Source organism: Capra hircus, chromosome 14, assembly GCF_001704415.2.
Source record: "Capra hircus breed San Clemente chromosome 14, ASM170441v1, whole genome shotgun sequence".
Taxonomy (NCBI): domain Eukaryota; kingdom Metazoa; phylum Chordata; class Mammalia; order Artiodactyla; family Bovidae; genus Capra; species Capra hircus.
Window position 1 is genome coordinate 44,489,459 of NC_030821.1, and position 18,892 is coordinate 44,508,350.

Below are 18,892 nucleotides of genomic sequence, written 5' to 3' on the forward strand. Positions count from 1 at the left end.
GCACTCCTGTATGTTATTTATTGATTTACAAATAACAATGTTGTGTTAATTTCTGCTGTACAGCAAAGAGATTCCATTATACATATATATATTTTCATATTCTTTTCCATTATGGTTTATCACAGGATCTTGAGTATAGGTACCTGTGCTATACAGTAGGAACTTGTTTATCCATCCTATATATTACAGTAGTAATACTAACTTTGACTTATAAATCAAGTAATTTTAATTCTATTTGCTTTCTTACACTTTGAATCAATAAACACACTTTAGTCGCACAGAGTCGGACACGACTAAAGCGACTTAGCAGCAGCAGCAGACAACATACACCTCCAGGTTAGCTTTCTGTCGTTTGTAGTTTTATTAAAAATTCTCAATAATTCTAATGTGTAAATAAAAGGAAATCACCAATGAAATTTTAAATACAGCCTCAGCTTTAAAAAAAAGATAAAATTCTAAGCCACATATCCTCACCACCATGTTGTTAGTAACATTCACACTCAAATGGCTTACTTTTGGTTACAAATTTTTTTAGAATGGAAACCTACTAGTGCTGGGTTTTGAACATGGAGGAAAAAAACCAAGTGCTAGCGTGGCTGTTGGCCCCTGGGCTTTAGTGGCCTCCCCCACCCCACCTGTCAAACTAACATTCACATTCTCTTCTTACTAATCCCTTCTTAAAGCTAAATTCAACTCCCCCTTAGCCAGGGCAAAGATTCAGAGTGAGAGGGAAAGTGAGGACATTACTGACCCCAGCTAGTAAACTGCAGCACTATTCTACCGCTCCTGTGAGCAGAACCATCACCGTCAGGGCCTCTTCCTCTTCCTGGTTCTTGTTCCCTGTCTTCTCCAATCACCACCATTGAACGTGAACACTGCCATTAATGAACACATCAGTGAGACTGGAGAAACATTCCACCAGGACAACAGCAGGCAAACGGAAGCATGGCTTGAGTGGTTACTTTGCCAAAAATTGCTCAGTGAGCTACCAAAAATTAGATACTAATTTTCACCCATGAAGAGAGTCAGTGGCAGAGTCGAGTTAGGACTGATTAGTTGAAATTTAATAGCAGACGTATGGTGGTAGAGTCTTTCTTTTAATGAAGGGTCTTTCCAAGGAAGACATCTATTAGGGATAGCAAGAGGAAGAGATTAAGGGATAAATGGTCATATCTTTTGTCATCCTCAAATCTCCATATTCTCCCTGGATGCGTCCATACCACCACCCTTTGTCCATCTACCATAGATGGACTTCACTCACATCTGTTATAGAAGCCAGAAACTCACTCTGTGCTGTATATTTCAGAAAGTCCATCATCTGCCTGAGAGCTAATTAGGAAGAGTAGGTGGCACAGTGGTAAAGAATCTGCCTGCCAATGCCAGACACGCAAGAGATGCGGGTTTGATCCCTGGGTGGAGAAGATCCCCTGGAGAAGGAAATGGCAACCCACTCCAGTATTCTCGCCTGGGAAATCCCATGGAAGAGGAGCCTGGTGGGCTACAGTCCATGGGCTCGCAAAAAGTCGGACACAACTGAGTGCACACATGCAAACACACACACAGCATTAAATGGTTCTACCATGCTTGCAAACAAAAGTGTAAACCTCAAATATGCATGTATGTAGATCCTAACACACGAGTGTGTAAAAAATCAAAAAGGGAAAGAAACAAAGGTTGCTCTACAAAGAGAGCCAGTTAAAAAATGAGTGGAAAAAAAAAGTATATTGACCTGAGCAATCACAGTTTCTCATATCAAACAGAACCCCAAAATAGACGGAAATGTCTACAGTAGCTCCTGATCCTGGTGTGCCCTGTAACAGAAAAATGGAACTATGGTTCAGCTGCGAAATCCTGGGCCCTCATTTTCCCAGTGGCCTAAATCAATCCCCAGTCCGGGGACAAGATGCTGAGCAAGGTGCGTAATTATTTCAGGCCACTAGGGTAAGCACTATTCCTGGCAACTCTGTAGGCAGCACCATGGATGAGGGTTTCTAATCCTCTTTGGTGATTTGGTTCTGTGTAAACTGAGATTTTTCTTTCACTATTTCAGCCAGATAAGCAGGAAAGGCCAGCTCCAGTCCTGAGCTAGAGCCGATCAAGGTCAGTTTCAGTTCCTTTTCTGTGCAGTTTAGATTCCTTTTTTCCTTGCTGCCTTCCCTGACACCTGTCCTTGTATTTTTATCTGACTATCAGAACCTAGTGAGAGAACCCTTGGCAGCCTCTGGTGCTTACTCTGTCATGCAAAAGCTTCTAAGTCTAAGGGATACCATAAATACTGTGCAGAGCAGAGTCCTTGAAAGGCCAACCTAAGACCCTGGCTATGCACCACAGAGAGGTGTCTCTCATGGGGATTTTAAGGGTGAGGTTGAAACTAGTGCCTGCTTTTACCCAGAGGCAATACTGACGTTTCAACTCGCCTATTAACAAATCTCTCATGTTTGGCTTGACACTGTCCCCACAATAAATTCAGTTATTACTTAACAGAGAGAAAGTGAAAGGTAAATCTTGACATTCCCATTTGGATGATGATGAAATAGAGGTTTAAAAGAGTTGTGTACAGTGAATTCAACCGAACAGTGTTGTAGCTGGAAAGTAGACCAGCTGACACCTGTCCCCGGTTTTGTAGGTCACAGACTTTGTAAGTTTAGAGCAGTGTTTTACTTACCATGTTTCTCCTTGAAAGCGTCTATTTACTTTCTTAAATTGTGGGTGCCAGTGGAGAGGAACCAGGTGTACATTCCAGACACTCAGACAACATACACAGACTGAGCCGTCTGCCTGTTGAGTACACAGCTCCGGGCTGAAGAATTTCTAGGGTTGTTAGAAGAACACAGGCGACTTCAGAAGGAGCAGGCTGAGGTGGACGCGAATACCTAAATCCCTACGAAGACAGATGAAAAACATCCTCTTTATTATTACAAACCAAAAAACCGAACCCATGTATTTTGTGCTTTTTCAAACTGCACTGCCCTCCCCCCCGCCCCGTATCTTCATTAAAGAAATGCAAACACATGTGCTTCAAGACGGGTAGGTGTAAAAGAACATTCTGCACAATTATATCTAGGCTGTCGCAGACTTCTTTCACATGCAACCATCTATCCGGGGGATGTTAATTCACGGTGACAGCTGAGCATGACAAACGCCACGGTACACAAGTTGGAATGCCGGAAAACAGGCAACTACGAAAAGCCCATGAAGACAAACGCGCCTCGGAGTTTTCTCCCTCCACACACACGTGGCCGCACTTCTAGGCGCTCCAGCACGGTGATAAACCCCAAACACACACACACACACACACACACACACACCGGAGCCTCCGCCGCCCTCCACGCCCGCGCCTCGGTCTCCACGCAGGCGGGCACTCGAGCGCGCCCCTGGGCACACTCGCCCCCGACCCGTATCCCGCTACTGCGCACGGCAGCGCCGGGCGGTCCCCACGTCCCCCTGCCAGCCCGCCGGGGAAGCGGTGGCTCCCGGGCTGGGGGCAGGGGCGGGGGCGGGGGCAGCTGGCAAGAGAGCGGAGCGCCGCAGGGCCGGGCCTCGGCGCCTGGGGAGGGGAAGAGGGGCGGGCACGGGGCGGCGCCCGGCTCACGTGGGCGGGCAGGAGCAGCTGAAGGTCCGCTCCGTAGCCCGGGCTGTCCTCTCGCGCGCGGCGCTGGCCCCGGGCGGCGGCGGCGGCGGCGAAGGAGGAGGAGTTGGAGGAGGAAGGCGGCGGTGGCGGCGACGAAAGAAGAGGGGAGGACGGGGGCGGCGTCGGACTGGAGCCGAGCGGCGGCACGAGCTGCCCGGGGCGCTGTCGTGAGCTCGCCCGCAGGGCCCCCACCCCCGAGCTACACCCTGCCGTGCCCAGCTCTGCCCGCGTCCGTGCCCCCGCGGGGAGCGCGCCGGGGCTGCCCCCCGAATGACGGGCGGAAGGTTCGACTTCGACGATGGCGGCACCTACTGCGGCGGCTGGGAGGAGGGCAAGGCGCACGGGCATGGCATCTGCACGGGGCCCAAGGGCCAGGGCGAGTACTCGGGCTCCTGGTCGCACGGCTTCGAGGTGGTCGGAGGCTACACCTGGCCCAGCGGCAACACCTACCAGGGCTACTGGGCGCAGGGCAAGCGGCACGGGCTGGGGGTGGAGACGAAGGGCAAGTGGATGTACCGGGGGGAGTGGTCACATGGCTTCAAGGGGCGCTACGGGGTCCGGCAGAGCCTGTGCACCCCCGCCCGCTACGAGGGGACCTGGAGTAACGGGCTGCAGGACGGGTACGGCGTGGAGACCTACGGGGACGGAGGTGAGCTGCGTCGCTGGCGGCTCGGCTGCCCCGCGAGCTGGGCTCTGGGGGAGGGCTTTGCCCCTGACTGCGGGGCCGCGGGGAGGACGCAAGGCGCACGTGTCCCGAAACCCGCCAAAACACCTGGGGGAGCCTCCCACCCTCCTCCCGCGGCCACTCTCCCCGGGAGGGGGCGGTAGGACGTGGCGGGTGCGCGGGGGTTGGATCTGACTCGGTTCTGGGGGCGGGCGGTGTGTCCACACCCGGGGGAACAAGGCGTGAAGACACCTGGCCGGCGCCAGCGCCGCGCTGCCACCGGGAGGGAGCGTGCCCGGGAGGGCTGGACTGGGAAGAGGACGCTGTCACTTGAGCCCGTCACATTACGTTCCTGATCCCTCCCTCTCCCGGCCGGGTTTGAAATCGCCACTCCCGTGGAGTGAGAGCGGGCGCCCTGGGCTTGGAGGCTGGCGGTCGCGGCGCACAGCTCCCGGGATTGGTTTCACGTGGAGTCGTATTTCGCCTCTGGTCCTCTAGTGGCCTAAAGATAGAAGTCAGAACCCCAGAACTGGGATGTTGGGGAATTGTTCCTTATCGGAAGTGCATTTGGAAAGTAATCGTAGTTTTGGGAGTGGAGAGTCCACCTGATGCAGGTGGGGTTCAAAGAATGCGGGGTTTTCTTTCTGGTTTTCCTTCGCTTTCTTAAAGTATCGGTTTTCTATCAAAAGAAGGTAGTCATTGTTGATCTGGAGATATCTGGGAAAATTACCAGGAAAACATTTTACAAACGAACAGGGAAGTCTATGTTTTAAAAAATACAATTGAAAGGTGTATTCCTATAACAGCTAAATTAACAGCTACTTCACTCCTGAGAATAGCAGTAGGGAATCGCCGGTTTGCCCTGAGGTGTGCGATGTAAAACCGTATGCTGGCTGTAAGCAAAATTCACCTAATTTTAATATTTACTAATTTTTGCAAAAGAAATTTTGTATATAATAGAGCATAGCCCTCCCCCTTTTTTCCCCCAACCAGGAAAAGTATACATTATTGATACAGGTGTCAAAACCTGATGAATTTGCTTGTGTAATAAACCGAGAAGGACGAATGGCTTATGCTTTGGCAAAACACAGTTTCTGATAATAATCATAATTGAAAAGGGTTGTCACATTTCGGAATTCTGCAGCCCAGAGTTGGAGGATATTAAAGGGGCCTAATTGAAAGTTTGTCCAGCCCAGTCAGGCAACTGCTTATATAAAAGCTTATACAATTTGTACACTTCACTTACTCAGAACACTTGGGCCGTGTTTCAAATACAAACCCGCAGCATGGTAAGATTGGCTAAAAAGGACATCTTTTCGTCCTACAGTATAAATAACGGATATAGTCCTCATGGATTAAAAGTGGAGGAGGGGGGCTGTCTCTAATAATTGTGTATGGGCTGTGTGAGTTTCAAGTTCCACAGTAGTTAATTAGGGCCCTTAAATGTTCTCAGTGGGCACAGAGCACCTTAGTTTACACCCATATAAATGTGTTAGCTTGTGACTGGATTTTATCAGAGGCCCCGGTCTACAATATAACTAAATTCCATGCTCAAAAGTGGAATGCAAATCTTATCTTTCAGACGTGTGCATTATTTTACAACCTTTCAAGAAGGTGGTGGATGGTTCTTTTACTTCAGTATTTGGAAGGCTAAAAATAAATGTCTTCTTTTAAAGTTACTACTAATTAAACAAAATCTCTTGGTTTAGAGTATTCATTGTACCTAGCAATAAAAAAATTTATATATAGCACAGTAAAGGTCTTCTGTTTATGTATTGCCGAAGCTCAAATAAGTGTCTAGGGTGACTATGGATAATTGGCCTCCTGTTTTAAAACTAACTTTTAAAAGAATTTTTTAAAAACCTCAAAATTTGGCATTACCACAGGACTGCGGTTTTTTCTACCAAAACAAACAATCTAACATGCTACCAATTAGGAAAGGGGCGGGGGGAGACTCCTAAAAATCATTATTGAATTCTTACTGTTAATTTCTTTCATATGTCAATCAGTTAATTAGAAAGTCCTGAATCATAAAATGGGGTTCTAAGTGGAAGTGTATTGCTATAACTTATTTCCTGCAAAGATTTTGGCCACAATAAGACAGATCACTTCTACAAGCTTTACTTCTTGCCTCTGCACCACCACAAGTCCATCCCTAGAAGCCTCTGTCAGACTTAAGAAAATCTGATTGCATGTATTTTGTGGTGACGTTAAACTCAGAAGGAAGGAAGTTGTAATTCCATTGACAACTATCACTCAGTTTATTTTACTAGTGATCTGAGTATGAAGTGTTGTTGAAATAGAACCCCTGAATATTAAGTAAGAATAGTTAGTACAGTGCTCCCAAAATCCAAGTCTAGGTGCCCAGAATATTTGGTAAAAATTCGGATCCTGCTGTGGTTCCTTTTTTCACCTGTCATGAAACTATTAGAATGTATCTAGAAAGATACATTGTTGTGTTAATTATATGCATTCCTGTCCATGCACATTTTCATTCATAGCATGTAGATTTAAATTTGGCACATTAAACCTAAATTTGACTGGAATTCTCTCTGAATTGGAAGTCTTCCACTACAAACTTATTTAGTGAAAATGGCTGTATCTAGAAAATCAGCTCCCAGATGAAAAGTCGTAGAACATCCATAAAAATATTTTTTAAACTTATGAACTATGCATCCATATGTAAGAAATTGAGAGGAACTAATTAGAACTTTGAGCAGCAGGGAGCAGGTGGAATGCACCTGCTTCGTAAGGAAAAAGAGGCCCTTTTCCCCCACTTAAGTTCATTGACTAAACTAAACCTACTTTAAATTTCAGATGAATCACTAACACTTTGACTGTAAATTAGTTTCTAGCAATTCTATGGAGGAATTCTTCCATGCAGTGTTCCTCAACAGGGTAAGATGGGAATATAGGCAATGCCATTGTTCTGCCTTCTCTGCTACTACAGTCAAGCAACAACTTAAACTTTCTAGTTATTGCTGTTGCCTTAAACCACTTAGATTTTCAAGCAATGTGTCTTTGGAAACTCTAAATACTAGTCTTATTTTGGAGATAGCAGATTAAGGAAACTAGTTGTTAATTTCCCCTCAGTGTTAAACATTTCCTAAGATAGTGTGGTTGTGTTTTAAAAGTGTAAGTACTTCTTGATATCAAACAGTATGTTTGGAAGTTGTTCTAGCAAAATTAACTTGTAGAAAAGTTAGAGGAGAATGATTATAGTGTTCTTTGTTTATTTAAACAAAATATTTTAAATTAAGGTGGTTTGTTTTAGTGCATATAAGTCAGGTTGTATAACTTTTATCTTAGAACTTGAATTTTTATCTATCTAGGCAAAGGGAAAGTCAGTTGCAATTTTCTAGTAATTTCAGTTTCCTTCTGGGTTACAGTGGTGGTGTTTGGAGATGGCTAATACTGAGTAGAAAGCTTCTTCATCTGAAATGTTGTATTTGAGTGTCTTATCCTTTGGGGTTTATCCTTTTGGGAAAGTCATGGCCCACCCACCTCTTCAGAAGTTCTGAGATGTCAGGTTAAGATGTTAAGACCTATCCAGAGTATGACATTCACAGTACCAGACCCCCTTTGTATTGGATTGGCCAAAAAGTTTGTTTGGGCTTTTTGTCAGATATATAAGGGAAGAACCTCAATGAACTTTTTGACCAACCCAATATGTCATTGTCACCCTGCTACTGTCTATTTATATACCAAAAATATGTCAGAATGAACAGAGGGAGATGGTAGTCTTGCAATTAGTCAAAACTTTTGACTTGGGAGCCACTATGGCTTTAACTTTTAAGTGCATGAAATAATCAGTAAGCAGCACTTCTCAGTATTTTAAAAGTAAATGTATGCCATTCAATGGAAATTTTTTCATGGCAATCTGAAATGAAAAGTATACTGCAAACTAACTCTATAACCAGAAACTGAAAGAAGTCAAAACAGTTATGATTTACTTTCTATAATATTTGTGAGTTAGAAAGAATACAGAAGTAATTACGTCTTAAAATTTTCATATAACTTCTTTGGAGGGCTAGTTTAATATAAAATTTGCCTTTAATTAAAAGGAAATGGACTCAATTTAGAAGAGAAAATTCTAAGTTCCTAATTTTAACATCCAGTTCCTCCTAAGATGATTTAGGAAGTTGCTCCAGGTTAATTTCTAAATGTCTTTGCTAATTGACTTAATGGAAAAACTTCTGAAAACAAATGCTTTAGAGATTATCATATTCCTGAGAAGGCATACTATTCATTGAAAAAATGATCTGGTGATGACAAAGTTTTCATGTACGCTGTCAAATGTACCTTTCTTCTGAGATGAATTCCATAATGTTAAGAGTGGAAGTTTTCCTCTGACCTTATCTTAGTTTTCCCAAAGGTAAATAGTGCATGCTTTTAAGCCACCACAGCTGTTTATTATAAAGTCATCAAACATCTACATACCAGAGGACACACAGCCAGGAGTGTGGAAATTTTGTGTTCTCCTATGAAGTAATGCCTGCCCTCAGAATGTTTCCAGTTTAGGATGTGGTTCACAGTACAGTGGCAGAAGCTAGGGAAACCATGAGGAGAATGACCAGAAGAAAGCAGAAATTTAGCAAATTTTGACCTTTTCACTTGGAAGTACAAAATGTTAAATTGCCCATTTTTTTATAATGGTTCACTCTATTCAGAATATATATTCTATTTGTCAGATCCCTCTCAGCTTAAAAAGGATCACCCAAAACTAAATAATAATCCTGAATGTTAAATAGTTTTCCATGCCCTAAAAGAACATGATGAGTGTGGTAGAAAGAAAATGTAAGAAAACTTGTTTGACAACTCATGTTCCAAGCATTCAGATCACTAATAATTTTAGGTCTTTGAACTTGTTGGAATGTCAAACTGCCAGACCTGAAGTCTCATTTTTCAGTTAAATTAGTAAAACTACAGCTCACAAATAGAGCTCATTTCTTCCTCTGCTATTGCACTGCCTTCCTCAGAGGGGGTATTGATGTGTTAATTTCAGGGGAGAAAAGTTTTCTAATGATCACTCTCTTGTATTAGAAGTCAGTGCTTTGTAAAATATTTTCAGTGAAAGGCAAAAAAAAAAAAAAAAAAAAAAAAAAACACCTATTGGAAAAACCTATGTAGATTTAGATTCGAGGTTATCCTATTCCTGAGAAGGCATAATATTCACTGAGAAAATGGTGTCAACAAAGTTTTAATGGGCACTGTCAGGCACACCTTTGCTCTGAGATGAATTCCATAGGGTTAAGAGTGTTAATTTTCCTCTGGCTTCCTCTCAGTTTTACCAAAGGTAAGCAGCACACTCGTTTGGGGATACATCTATATCCCCAAAGCTGACATACAATTACAGAAACGGCCTAGACACAACACTTCAGGGTGGGGATTCACAAAGGGAATTTCCGAAGCATGGCCTAGAGTTGACTAGGCAGTGTGGCGGGGTTGGGCCTTGAGTTCCCGGCCTGCGCAGGGCTCTCCATGTGAGCACCCACGCCCCCATCGGCCTATCTGCGGCCCCGGACTCACGCTGTGCTCTCTTGCGCTCTCTCGAAGGTACCTACCAAGGCCAGTGGGCCGGCGGCATGCGGCACGGCTACGGCGTGCGCCAGAGCGTGCCCTACGGCATGGCCACGGTGATCCGCTCTCCGCTGCGCACGTCGCTGGCCTCGCTGCGCAGCGAGCAGAGCAATGGCAGCGTGCTCCACGACGCCGCGGCCGCCGCCGACAGCCCGGCCGGCACCCGCGGCGGCTTCGTGCTCAACTTTCACGCCGACGCCGAGCTCTCTGGCAAGAAGAAGGGCGGCCTCTTCCGCCGGGGCTCCCTCCTGGGAAGCATGAAACTGCGCAAGTCCGAGTCCAAGTCGTCCATCTCCAGCAAGCGCAGCTCGGTCCGCAGCGACGCGGCCATGAGCCGGATCAGCTCCAGCGACGCCAACTCCACCATCAGCTTTGGCGACGTCGACTGTGACTTCTGCCCCGTGGAAGATCACGTGGACGCCACCACCACGGAGACCTACATGGGCGAGTGGAAGAATGACAAGCGCACAGGCTTCGGCATCAGCGAGCGTTCCAACGGTATGAAGTACGAAGGCGAGTGGGCAAATAACAAGAGGCACGGCTACGGCTGCACTGTCTTTCCTGACGGCTCCAAGGAAGAGGGAAAATACAAAAATAATATTCTGGTCCGTGGAATAAGGAAGCAGCTGATACCAATAAGAAATACAAAAACTAGGGAGAAGGTGGACAGAGCGATCGAAGGCGCACAACGGGCAGCCGCCATGGCAAGAACCAAAGTGGAAATAGCAAACTCCAGGTATGTAAACGCCGAAGGGGTGGTACTGCCCGGGTCTCTGGAAACGGTAGAATATCAGATAATCTGTGTGTGTCAGTCCTTTGGCGGCATAGGTTCCAGAACCAGAAGTGGAAAAGGATTCAGCCCGATAGAATGAGGCAGAAATGTACCTGAACCTCTTATGAAATTCTCCATCCTGAAAAAGTGTTGAAGGCGCATTGTGGTCCCCTTCCTCTTAAAATTACTTCCTTAATACTAAACATGATGGAGTTCACTCAGTGCCTATGTACATTTTCCAGAGTCCAGAAAGTTATCTTTTTTAAAAAAGACAAAACAAAAAAGTACCCCTGAAATACTTCCAGAGAGAACATGGTACATCGTGTGCTGGGAAGAAAATATCCATCCACATGGAAACCTACCCAGTGTAGGTGAACCTTTTTATTCTAACATCAAAGTTGCAGGTGTGTACAACTCCTCCCTAGAAAATTATCCTCATTTATAACATTCACATTCTGTTTATTGATGCCTTCTAGGTGAAATTGGTTTTGAGCAAGTGATCAAGGTCTAAATAAGGCAGAAATGGAGAGGTATATGACAAAATCCGTCAAGCATTCTTTGAACAGCAAAACTCACCTGCATGGGAAAGGCAGAGGGATTGGGGCTCAGCAGAATCCCCCCCATTCTAGGCAAGAAAGATTAGATCACTGGGTGTATTAAAAGGAAGGGGGTGGGGAGAGCCTGACACAGACAGATGGGACTGTCAGTGTGCCAAGTTTGAAAGAAAGAGTGGTAGAGAAGGGCTGGAGTGAGCAGGAGAAAGCAGTGAATAATAGATTGAGAAGTGGGGTGTATGTGGGCACAGAAGGTCCATGCGCCTAAAGTTTTACCTTTAATAGCTGGATTCAAGCATTCAGCCAGGAGGATGGAGAAATCGATTGGGAATAGAAAATTTTATTAGGGATGGATGACATATGTTAGACAAAAATGAAAAAGGACTGGTTATACATGGAAATCTTTATTCTTAGGTTTATCTAAGCAAATACTGACTGGCCCCAGTTCTGTGTGATTTGAGATATACTTTTAGCACAGAATATTGAAAATCCTTTTCTTGCTTTAGTAATATTCTCCCACTGAAGTAAACCTTATGAAACCAAAGACTCGTAGCATGTCTTCAAACTTTAATTCTTAACATTAAATTAATAAGCCCTGCCTTTTCTTTGGCGGAATCACGTGAAATTTCTGATGTTCAGACTTAATGTACAAAAATGGCCATTTCATATTGTTCAACTTAATATTTCCAGACATCTGAAATTTCCTTTTAAAAAATGCTCCTGCTTTATGGCTACTGTTTACTTTTAAGTGTCTGACACACTGGAAACTGGAGGCCATCTTGTGTTTTGCAATATTTTTAGATATAAAAGTACTCAAGATACACATCTCTATCCCAAACTGACCGTGTTTTAAAGTTAATTTTGCCTGTTAATAGGCACAGACTTTGAGGAAGGGTCTTTCCTCTCTTCTCTGCTGAGCATCGTTTATTTTAGATGATGGTTTTCTGTGATCGGTCATTGCATTGACTTGTTTTTTACATTGCTTGTCAATAGGCTACTTGGCACACGTAACCTTGCTAGCCTTCGTGGCCCTCAGCTAACTTTTAGAGCTAGTGAGATACTCTTTGTTAGTTCTTATTCTCTAATTTGAAATGCACTCTTGGCTTCTTCCCTTTTATTGTCACCTACTGATATACAAGAGGTAATTCAATCTTGGCAGGTGAAAAATGAACCTATGCGGGACATTCTAGCAAATGACTTTCTTATGCTTGCTTTAATTATTGACTTTTATGATTAGTTAAAATTGGAGGAACCTACATAATGAAAGGTTGTGATGCAAAGATCTCTGATTATAACAGTTTCATAAAACTCTTATCCAAGTCCTAGCTAGCCACAGTCTCTGTCAAAAGTCTTTGGGGGAGGAGGGTGTTACATAGTCTGTGAGTATTGTGTTATAATAGTTTATAATCAACGAACATCTTAAGACCTTGTACTAACTAGCTAGTTAACTACTACTTAAGATTTCACTTGGCTTTTTTTAAAAATGCTCAGTTCATTTTGCTAAGTGACAAGTCCATCACAGAACAAATACATTGCATAATTCTACTTATAGGAAGGATCTGTAATGGTCCAACACGTAGAAACAATGAAAAGGTGGTTGCCAGGGGCTGAAGGAGCATTTGCAAGGTGGTGTTCCAAGGTATAAAGTTTCATGTTAAGCAAAAATAAGTCCTAGAGCTTTCTACCGCATTGTGCCTGGAGATAATACTGTAAAAAATAAGTGAAAGTGTTAGTCACTAAGTTGTGCCCAACTTTTTGTGACCCCATGGGCTGTAGCCCACCAGGCTCCTCTGTCCATGGAATTTCTCCAGGCAATAATACTGGAGTGAGTAACCATTCCCTTCTCCAGCAGATCTTCCCAACCCAGGGATTGAATCCAGGTCTCCTGCGTTGCAGGGAGAGTCTTTACAGTTTAAGTATTGGGCGCTTAATGTTTAATAGGGTAGATTTCATGTTAAGTATTCTGACTACAAAAAAAAAAAATACTCTTTCAATGACACAATAGGCAAAAAAAAAAAGTTTACTACCCTGTTAACCTTTTATATTTTACTTTCACTGTTTTAAGTCTCTTTCCAGATTCTGCTTTAATGACTTCTCCAGATACAGAGACTTGCAACTTGCTCAGTCCTTCCTGGCCTCTCTAGCAGTTGTTATTTACATAATGTGTTTTTGTCTTTAAAAAATAATCAAAGGTTTAAGACCATAAAGACACTCTTCCCCTCTCCCTGCCCCTTTTTCTGCCCTAATGATGGCAGAATGAGAACTAGAAAGTAAGACTCCTGGCAGCGGCCACTGTTGAAATTGCTGGTTCACTATTAGCAGCAAAGGGAAATGATGTGTTAATAGTTACTGACCACTTCAGTTTGCCTGACTGGTAGTGTTAGTTATTGTTGTATTGCTGTTATTTCTTGTGCTATAGAGATTGTTGCTTGTTTCTGAAATCCCAAGGAAATGGGTCCACCTTTGTACCATCACCTTATTTTAGCTTGAAGCAAAGCCTTTGAGGGAAAACAACTGTACTCACCAGTAATGGTGGCTCAGGAAAATCAGGAGACATGGTACCAACCAACTTCAGTCCAAAGATTCAGGAAAGCATGGTAAATCTCTCGATCTTCACTTCTTAGAAGAGGCAGTGGTGCATCGTCCTAGGAAACACAACGAAGCTTATTTCTGAAGTCTTCTTATGGACCCCTGTTTATTTCTTCTAGATCAAGGAATATGAGGATCACCTAAGAGGTAGGAGATGACAGAAATGATGCAACCGTCTGTAGATACTGAGTTGCCTTGAAGGTTAGCATTTAGAGTTAGAACTTTAAGGGATGCTAATAATGGGCTCCTGTAACTTTTCTGTTCTAATTCCAAAAGTACCATGTTTATAAGATGTAACAGAATGTTTTGCTCCCCGCTTGTCTTGGTCCTGAGGGTGAAAATCATCACATGGAATTAAGATAGTGTCTCAACCCTGAGTTTAAAGAAACGTTCAGGAGGAAGGGGAGCAGCCCTGTACATCTCAAGCTCCTCATTTCTGCAGGCAGAGCCTGAGGCACTGCTTGGGATCACCTTGCTCTCCCTGTCATATCATTTACTTCTCTCATTTGGTCATTTTTTTACTCCACTAACTCTTGACTTCAGTAATTCCTTAAGAGAGACGTTCAAATGACTGTCCCTCAAGAAAAATATTTTAAGGAAGAATTTTAATGTGAGGCATTTGGTCGAAGGAGAGCAAATAAGTGACACTTGGAGAGCCACACTTCTGTGGAAACGAACAGATAATTTAGGAAGGGGGAGAATCCCAGGGACGGGGGAGCCTGATGGGCTGCCATCTATGGGGTCGCACAGAGTTGGACACAACTGAAGCGAGTTAGCAGCAGCAGCAGCAGCAGCAGCAGCAGCAGCAGCAGCATAGACCAAAAAAAAAAAAAAAAAAAAACAGCTTTGTAGCATCTGGGACTTAGAGGAAGTTGTTGTCATTTAGTCACTAAGTTTCGTCGACTCTTTTGTGACCCCATGGACCTGTCAGGCTCCTCTGTCCATGGGATTTCCCAGGCAGGAATACTGGAGTGAGCTGTCACATTCTCTGGGGGATTTACCGACCCCGGGATCAAACCCGCGTCTCCTGCATTGGCAGCTGGATTCTTTACCACTGAGCCATCAGAGAAGCCCCTTAGAGTAGTTATCTGCTATAAGGGTGGAAGAGCCGTGATGAAAAGGCCTAAAGCAGTTGAGAACCATAGGTGTTTATGTAGTCTGATTGTGGCAGATCAGAAGAAAGAAAACTAAGGGAGGATGGAGCTGAGTGGGAGTGTCCCTAACCCACGGACTCTGTGGCCAGTCTCACTGCAGCTAGTTGGGCAGTGGGCTGGGAGGCCCCCAGGACCGCTCTGAAGTGTCACTGATGGGACAGTCCAGTTAGTGGGGTGGGACCATCTGTTCTCAACCTCTCCCCAACCATCAGTGCCCCTTCTGGTGGTAATGGCAGCACCTTGACCATGTACTGTCCCCTGCCCAGTCCTGCTGTGCTTGTCACTTTGGGGCGGGGTGTGTGTGGAAGCAGCCAGACAGCACACAGACGACCTCAGGATCCAGGGGTCTGCTCAGCTTGCTGTGGCCATTTGCAGAACCAGAGATTAGAGTCTCTACTTGCCAGTTTCAAACTTACATATTAAAATGACATAGTATTTTTGTTTTAGTCCTATAGGAAAAATCTATTTCCCATACTTTTCTTTTAGAAAAAAGATACCTTACAATTTCATGTCACTCTTTCCTCATTGCCCAGGATGACTCAGCTGCGACAGTTTTCCTTCAGGAAAGTCTTCGCTCATCCCTCCCCATGCCTGGTGCCCCTGCTCAGCTCCCCTGGCCAGCCGCTCGGGCTGCTCCGCACTCTGGTTTAGACCTAAAACCACTCCACAGAGGGTCTCCCTATCCCCGCCCCCTCGCACCCCACTGCATCCCCCTCAGACCAGGACCCCCCCCAACCCCCGCAATCAGTCTGCATTGTCATTGCGTTTCAGTATATTTGTGATGTATTTTTCTCCCAACTGGACTGGAGAGCCAGGCCCTGAGGGCGGCTGGGCTCAGATCTGTAATTCCCAGCAGCTAGTTTAGATCAGGGCACTTTTATAAGAGCTCTAGTAAATATTTGATGAATGAGTGAATTAAATCCTCACTGCTTTGGGTTTGAACGCTGCCAGTGCTTCTAATTCCGTTTTGCCGGACGTTTTGAAACCGCAGTTCTCAGGCAGGAAACCTGCTTCTCACAATTCGTCATCGTATAATCTGGCAATAAAGGAAGTGCAAAAAATGCAAAGGTGTGTGTTACAGCTGCCCTTTCCCCTAATTAGGTCAACATCATTAAAGTGTCAAAACTAAAGCATAGCCAGGGAATATGAGCTCCTGGTTAAGCTGTACTGTTAACTTCTTTTTTCATCGGTATGAGCTGGTCAGGAATACCTGTGAGCACTTACCTAAACAGATGAGAAATTTCCAGAAAGTCAGCTTTTACTAACTGCAATAATGTTGGCTTATCCTTCATAGTTGACATCACCAAAACTTGTGGTGAGGCAGAACATAAGAGCTTATTGTTGTCTTTTAGAAATCTAAGTTTGCTAAATATTCAGCTGTTTCCTTTTGAAAGTTTTTCTTGTCCAGCGATTTTGGGGTCATTTTTTGTATTCATTCGAATAAGTGAATACGAAATCAGCGGAACAGTCTCTCACGAGATCACTCAACTGGATTCATGCTTCGCTTATTAGTAATTAAAACCCAAAGTCAGCCGTGAGTCAGTGCACATTATGGATCCAGATTAAACTTATTGCCACTAATTACAGGGAAAAGCTCAATTTCTGCCAAGTGATTGTGAAGGGCAAGGAGTTTGAGATTCTTAAATTCTGTTGAACAAGAGGGTTCTCTTTCTTTTTTGAAAATTGATAATATTATAGTTTATCTTCTGTATTTATGTATTTTCAGTAATATTAGCAGCCATATCATATCTTTAAAAACAGTTTTAGGTTACCTTTTCCATGAATTTTTTTTGTTTCTTCTATGGGTGCTCTGGTTAATTTTCACTATTAGCGAAAAGTGATTTTTCCATTGGAAGCTGAATTTCTTATCATGCCTCGTAAGTCATTTTAATGAAAAGTCTGTTTAAAAAAGTAATTTGTGGGGAAGTCACCTAAAATATGGGAACTTACAACAGGGGAGAGAATTGGCATTTTCTTTAGTTGTGTCTCTTGTGTTCTTCCATATCTGCTTTTGCTGTCTGTCACCCTTTGTCCACCTGCTCTCACCAGCCCCGTACAAACAAATTTCAGAGGCTTGATTAAAACACTCAGGCCCTGAGGTGCAGAAAAATTACTATGAGTGGGGGTTGATGCTTGACTTTTTCTGTATGGGAGAGTCATTTTAAGGGTCAGATGAGAGAATGGGTGTCATGGGACTCTAACCTGTATATCACTATGTGTAGTTAACACTTTAGAAAGTGTGTTGCCCTTTTGGGTGCCATTCCCAAAAGGGAAGGTTGATAGGAGACTGAGAAGCCAGACTAAGAAGGAGGACGGGAAGGAAGGCTTGGGAAGCAGAAATATGGCTAAGCAAACGGGAAGGAATCAACTTTACCGAGCTTGACCACCTGTGTGCAGACATTTGCATGTGTGTGTGTCTGTCTCCACACCCACCCCTTTCCCAGAAGCCTCAGTCGGTTTGGAGTCAGCATACTGTCAACAGGAGATCAGATTTTTTGAGACTGAAGAGAAATTGAACAGAGAAATGACACGTGTTTCTATGAAGCCAGGCTAGACCGGGGTCCTGTCCTGAAGACGAGAGGGCAAGGACTTCATACTGTTAGGGTATATTCATGTAGGTCACCATTACCCTTAGTGTGTGTTATGGTTTCGTATTGCACATAAAAGTGTTATTTTTATTTTAATTTTTTTACTTGGCTGTACCAGGTCTTAGCTGTGGCATGTTAACTCTTAGTTGCGGCGTGTAGGAGCGGGTTCCCTGGCCAGGGAGGGAACCCCGTCCCCTGCCTTGGCAGCTCCATGTCTTCGCCACCGGGCCACCAGGGAAGTCCCTGGATTGCCCATTTGAAAAGTTTTAAATACTTGTTTCTCCTTTTTACCAAAGATGGCCCATTTCCCATGGGAGCAAGTGAGGTGCCTGCTCTGATTTCCTCACGTTGTTCTCCAGGCTGTTAAAAGGCACACTTCTTTCTATCACAAGGCCCAGGACTTCTTAAGGGGCCCAAGCAGTCACTGAGAATTCTGCAGTGTGCCAAGAGACAGCTGAAACCACAAAGATGACCTCGGTGTCAGCCCTGTTGTGCCCATGGACAGAGGGGCGAGCCTGGCTATAATGCTTATCTAGAGGCCAAACTCAGGGACCCAGAGCAGGCCCACGCCTGCTCCTTTCCTTCAGCTCTGACCTTACGTAACTTGGTGGCTTAACAGGTCATTACACGTGACATCGGAACACACTGTTACCCGCACCTTGTAAAGTGTTCTTAGGTCATCTCGTTTCTAAAGATCTTTCTTTAAAAAATTCTGCATCCAGCCCTACCAGTGCCAGGCCCATTGAGAAACCCTGGGGCATTGAGGTGAGCCTGAGTTTTCATGATTAACAGGTAGGTCCAAGTAATTCCGATTTAATGAAACTCGGTCTTGGTCTGTCATCCTGGGATGACCGCACAGTTAGCCACACTCTAGAGCCATTAGAAACATTCCTTTTGAAACCCTGAATGGTGTAGGCACAGCTCTCCACTGTGACTGAGCAGGGAGGGTGAGGAGAAGGGTGCCGCGCGTGGAGGGAGTGGGCCGTGAGGTGACAGCCAACTCTGCAGAGACCTATTTGGTGAAAACCGGCTATGAGGACCAGAGGGAAAAAAACAATCCAGAGTGATGAGAAGCTAGGTTTTGGGGACACATGTTGGCCTGGTTTTAACTGCTGAAATCTGAGTTTGCTGCAGACAGTCCAGATTTCAGCAGCTTCCATCTCAGTGAACTGTGAAATATGACACTTGACTGATCCAGTCAATATGAAAAATGAAGGCAGCAGATAATTTTTAGCACCACTTGGTTGTAATGGAAACCACTCTGCTATAGTGTTTACCGTAAGGCTGGAGTGTGATTGCATTCGAGTTCCAGCGCGTGGGCTCTGTGTGAACCTGCGCTTTGCCCTGGAGAAGCTCTGTT

General features: G+C 44.5%; 2 protein-coding genes across 5 annotated transcripts in view; one reads left to right on the forward strand and one right to left on the reverse strand.

The window, feature by feature from the left end:
* Positions 1-3,510, reverse strand: part of GDAP1 (ganglioside induced differentiation associated protein 1) — a 49,603-nt gene extending 46,093 nt beyond the window's left edge. The window contains exons 1-2 of the mRNA XM_018058393.1: positions 3,309-3,510; positions 2,666-2,881 (exon numbers count right to left, since the gene is read on the reverse strand). The gene's annotated coding sequence lies outside the window, so the exon portion shown is untranslated. The remainder of the gene's footprint in view (positions 1-2,665; positions 2,882-3,308) is intronic.
* The window catches only part of JPH1 (junctophilin 1), an 87,923-nt gene continuing 72,666 nt past the window's right edge, over positions 3,636-18,892 (forward strand). For all 4 annotated transcript variants that reach the window (XM_018058395.1, XM_018058396.1, XM_018058394.1 and 1 more), the window contains exons 1-2: positions 3,636-4,280; positions 9,852-10,611. In XM_018058395.1, the coding sequence (XP_017913884.1) occupies positions 3,902-4,280; positions 9,852-10,611 (1,139 nt within the window). In that variant the 5' untranslated portion in view covers positions 3,636-3,901. The remainder of the gene's footprint in view (positions 4,281-9,851; positions 10,612-18,892) is intronic.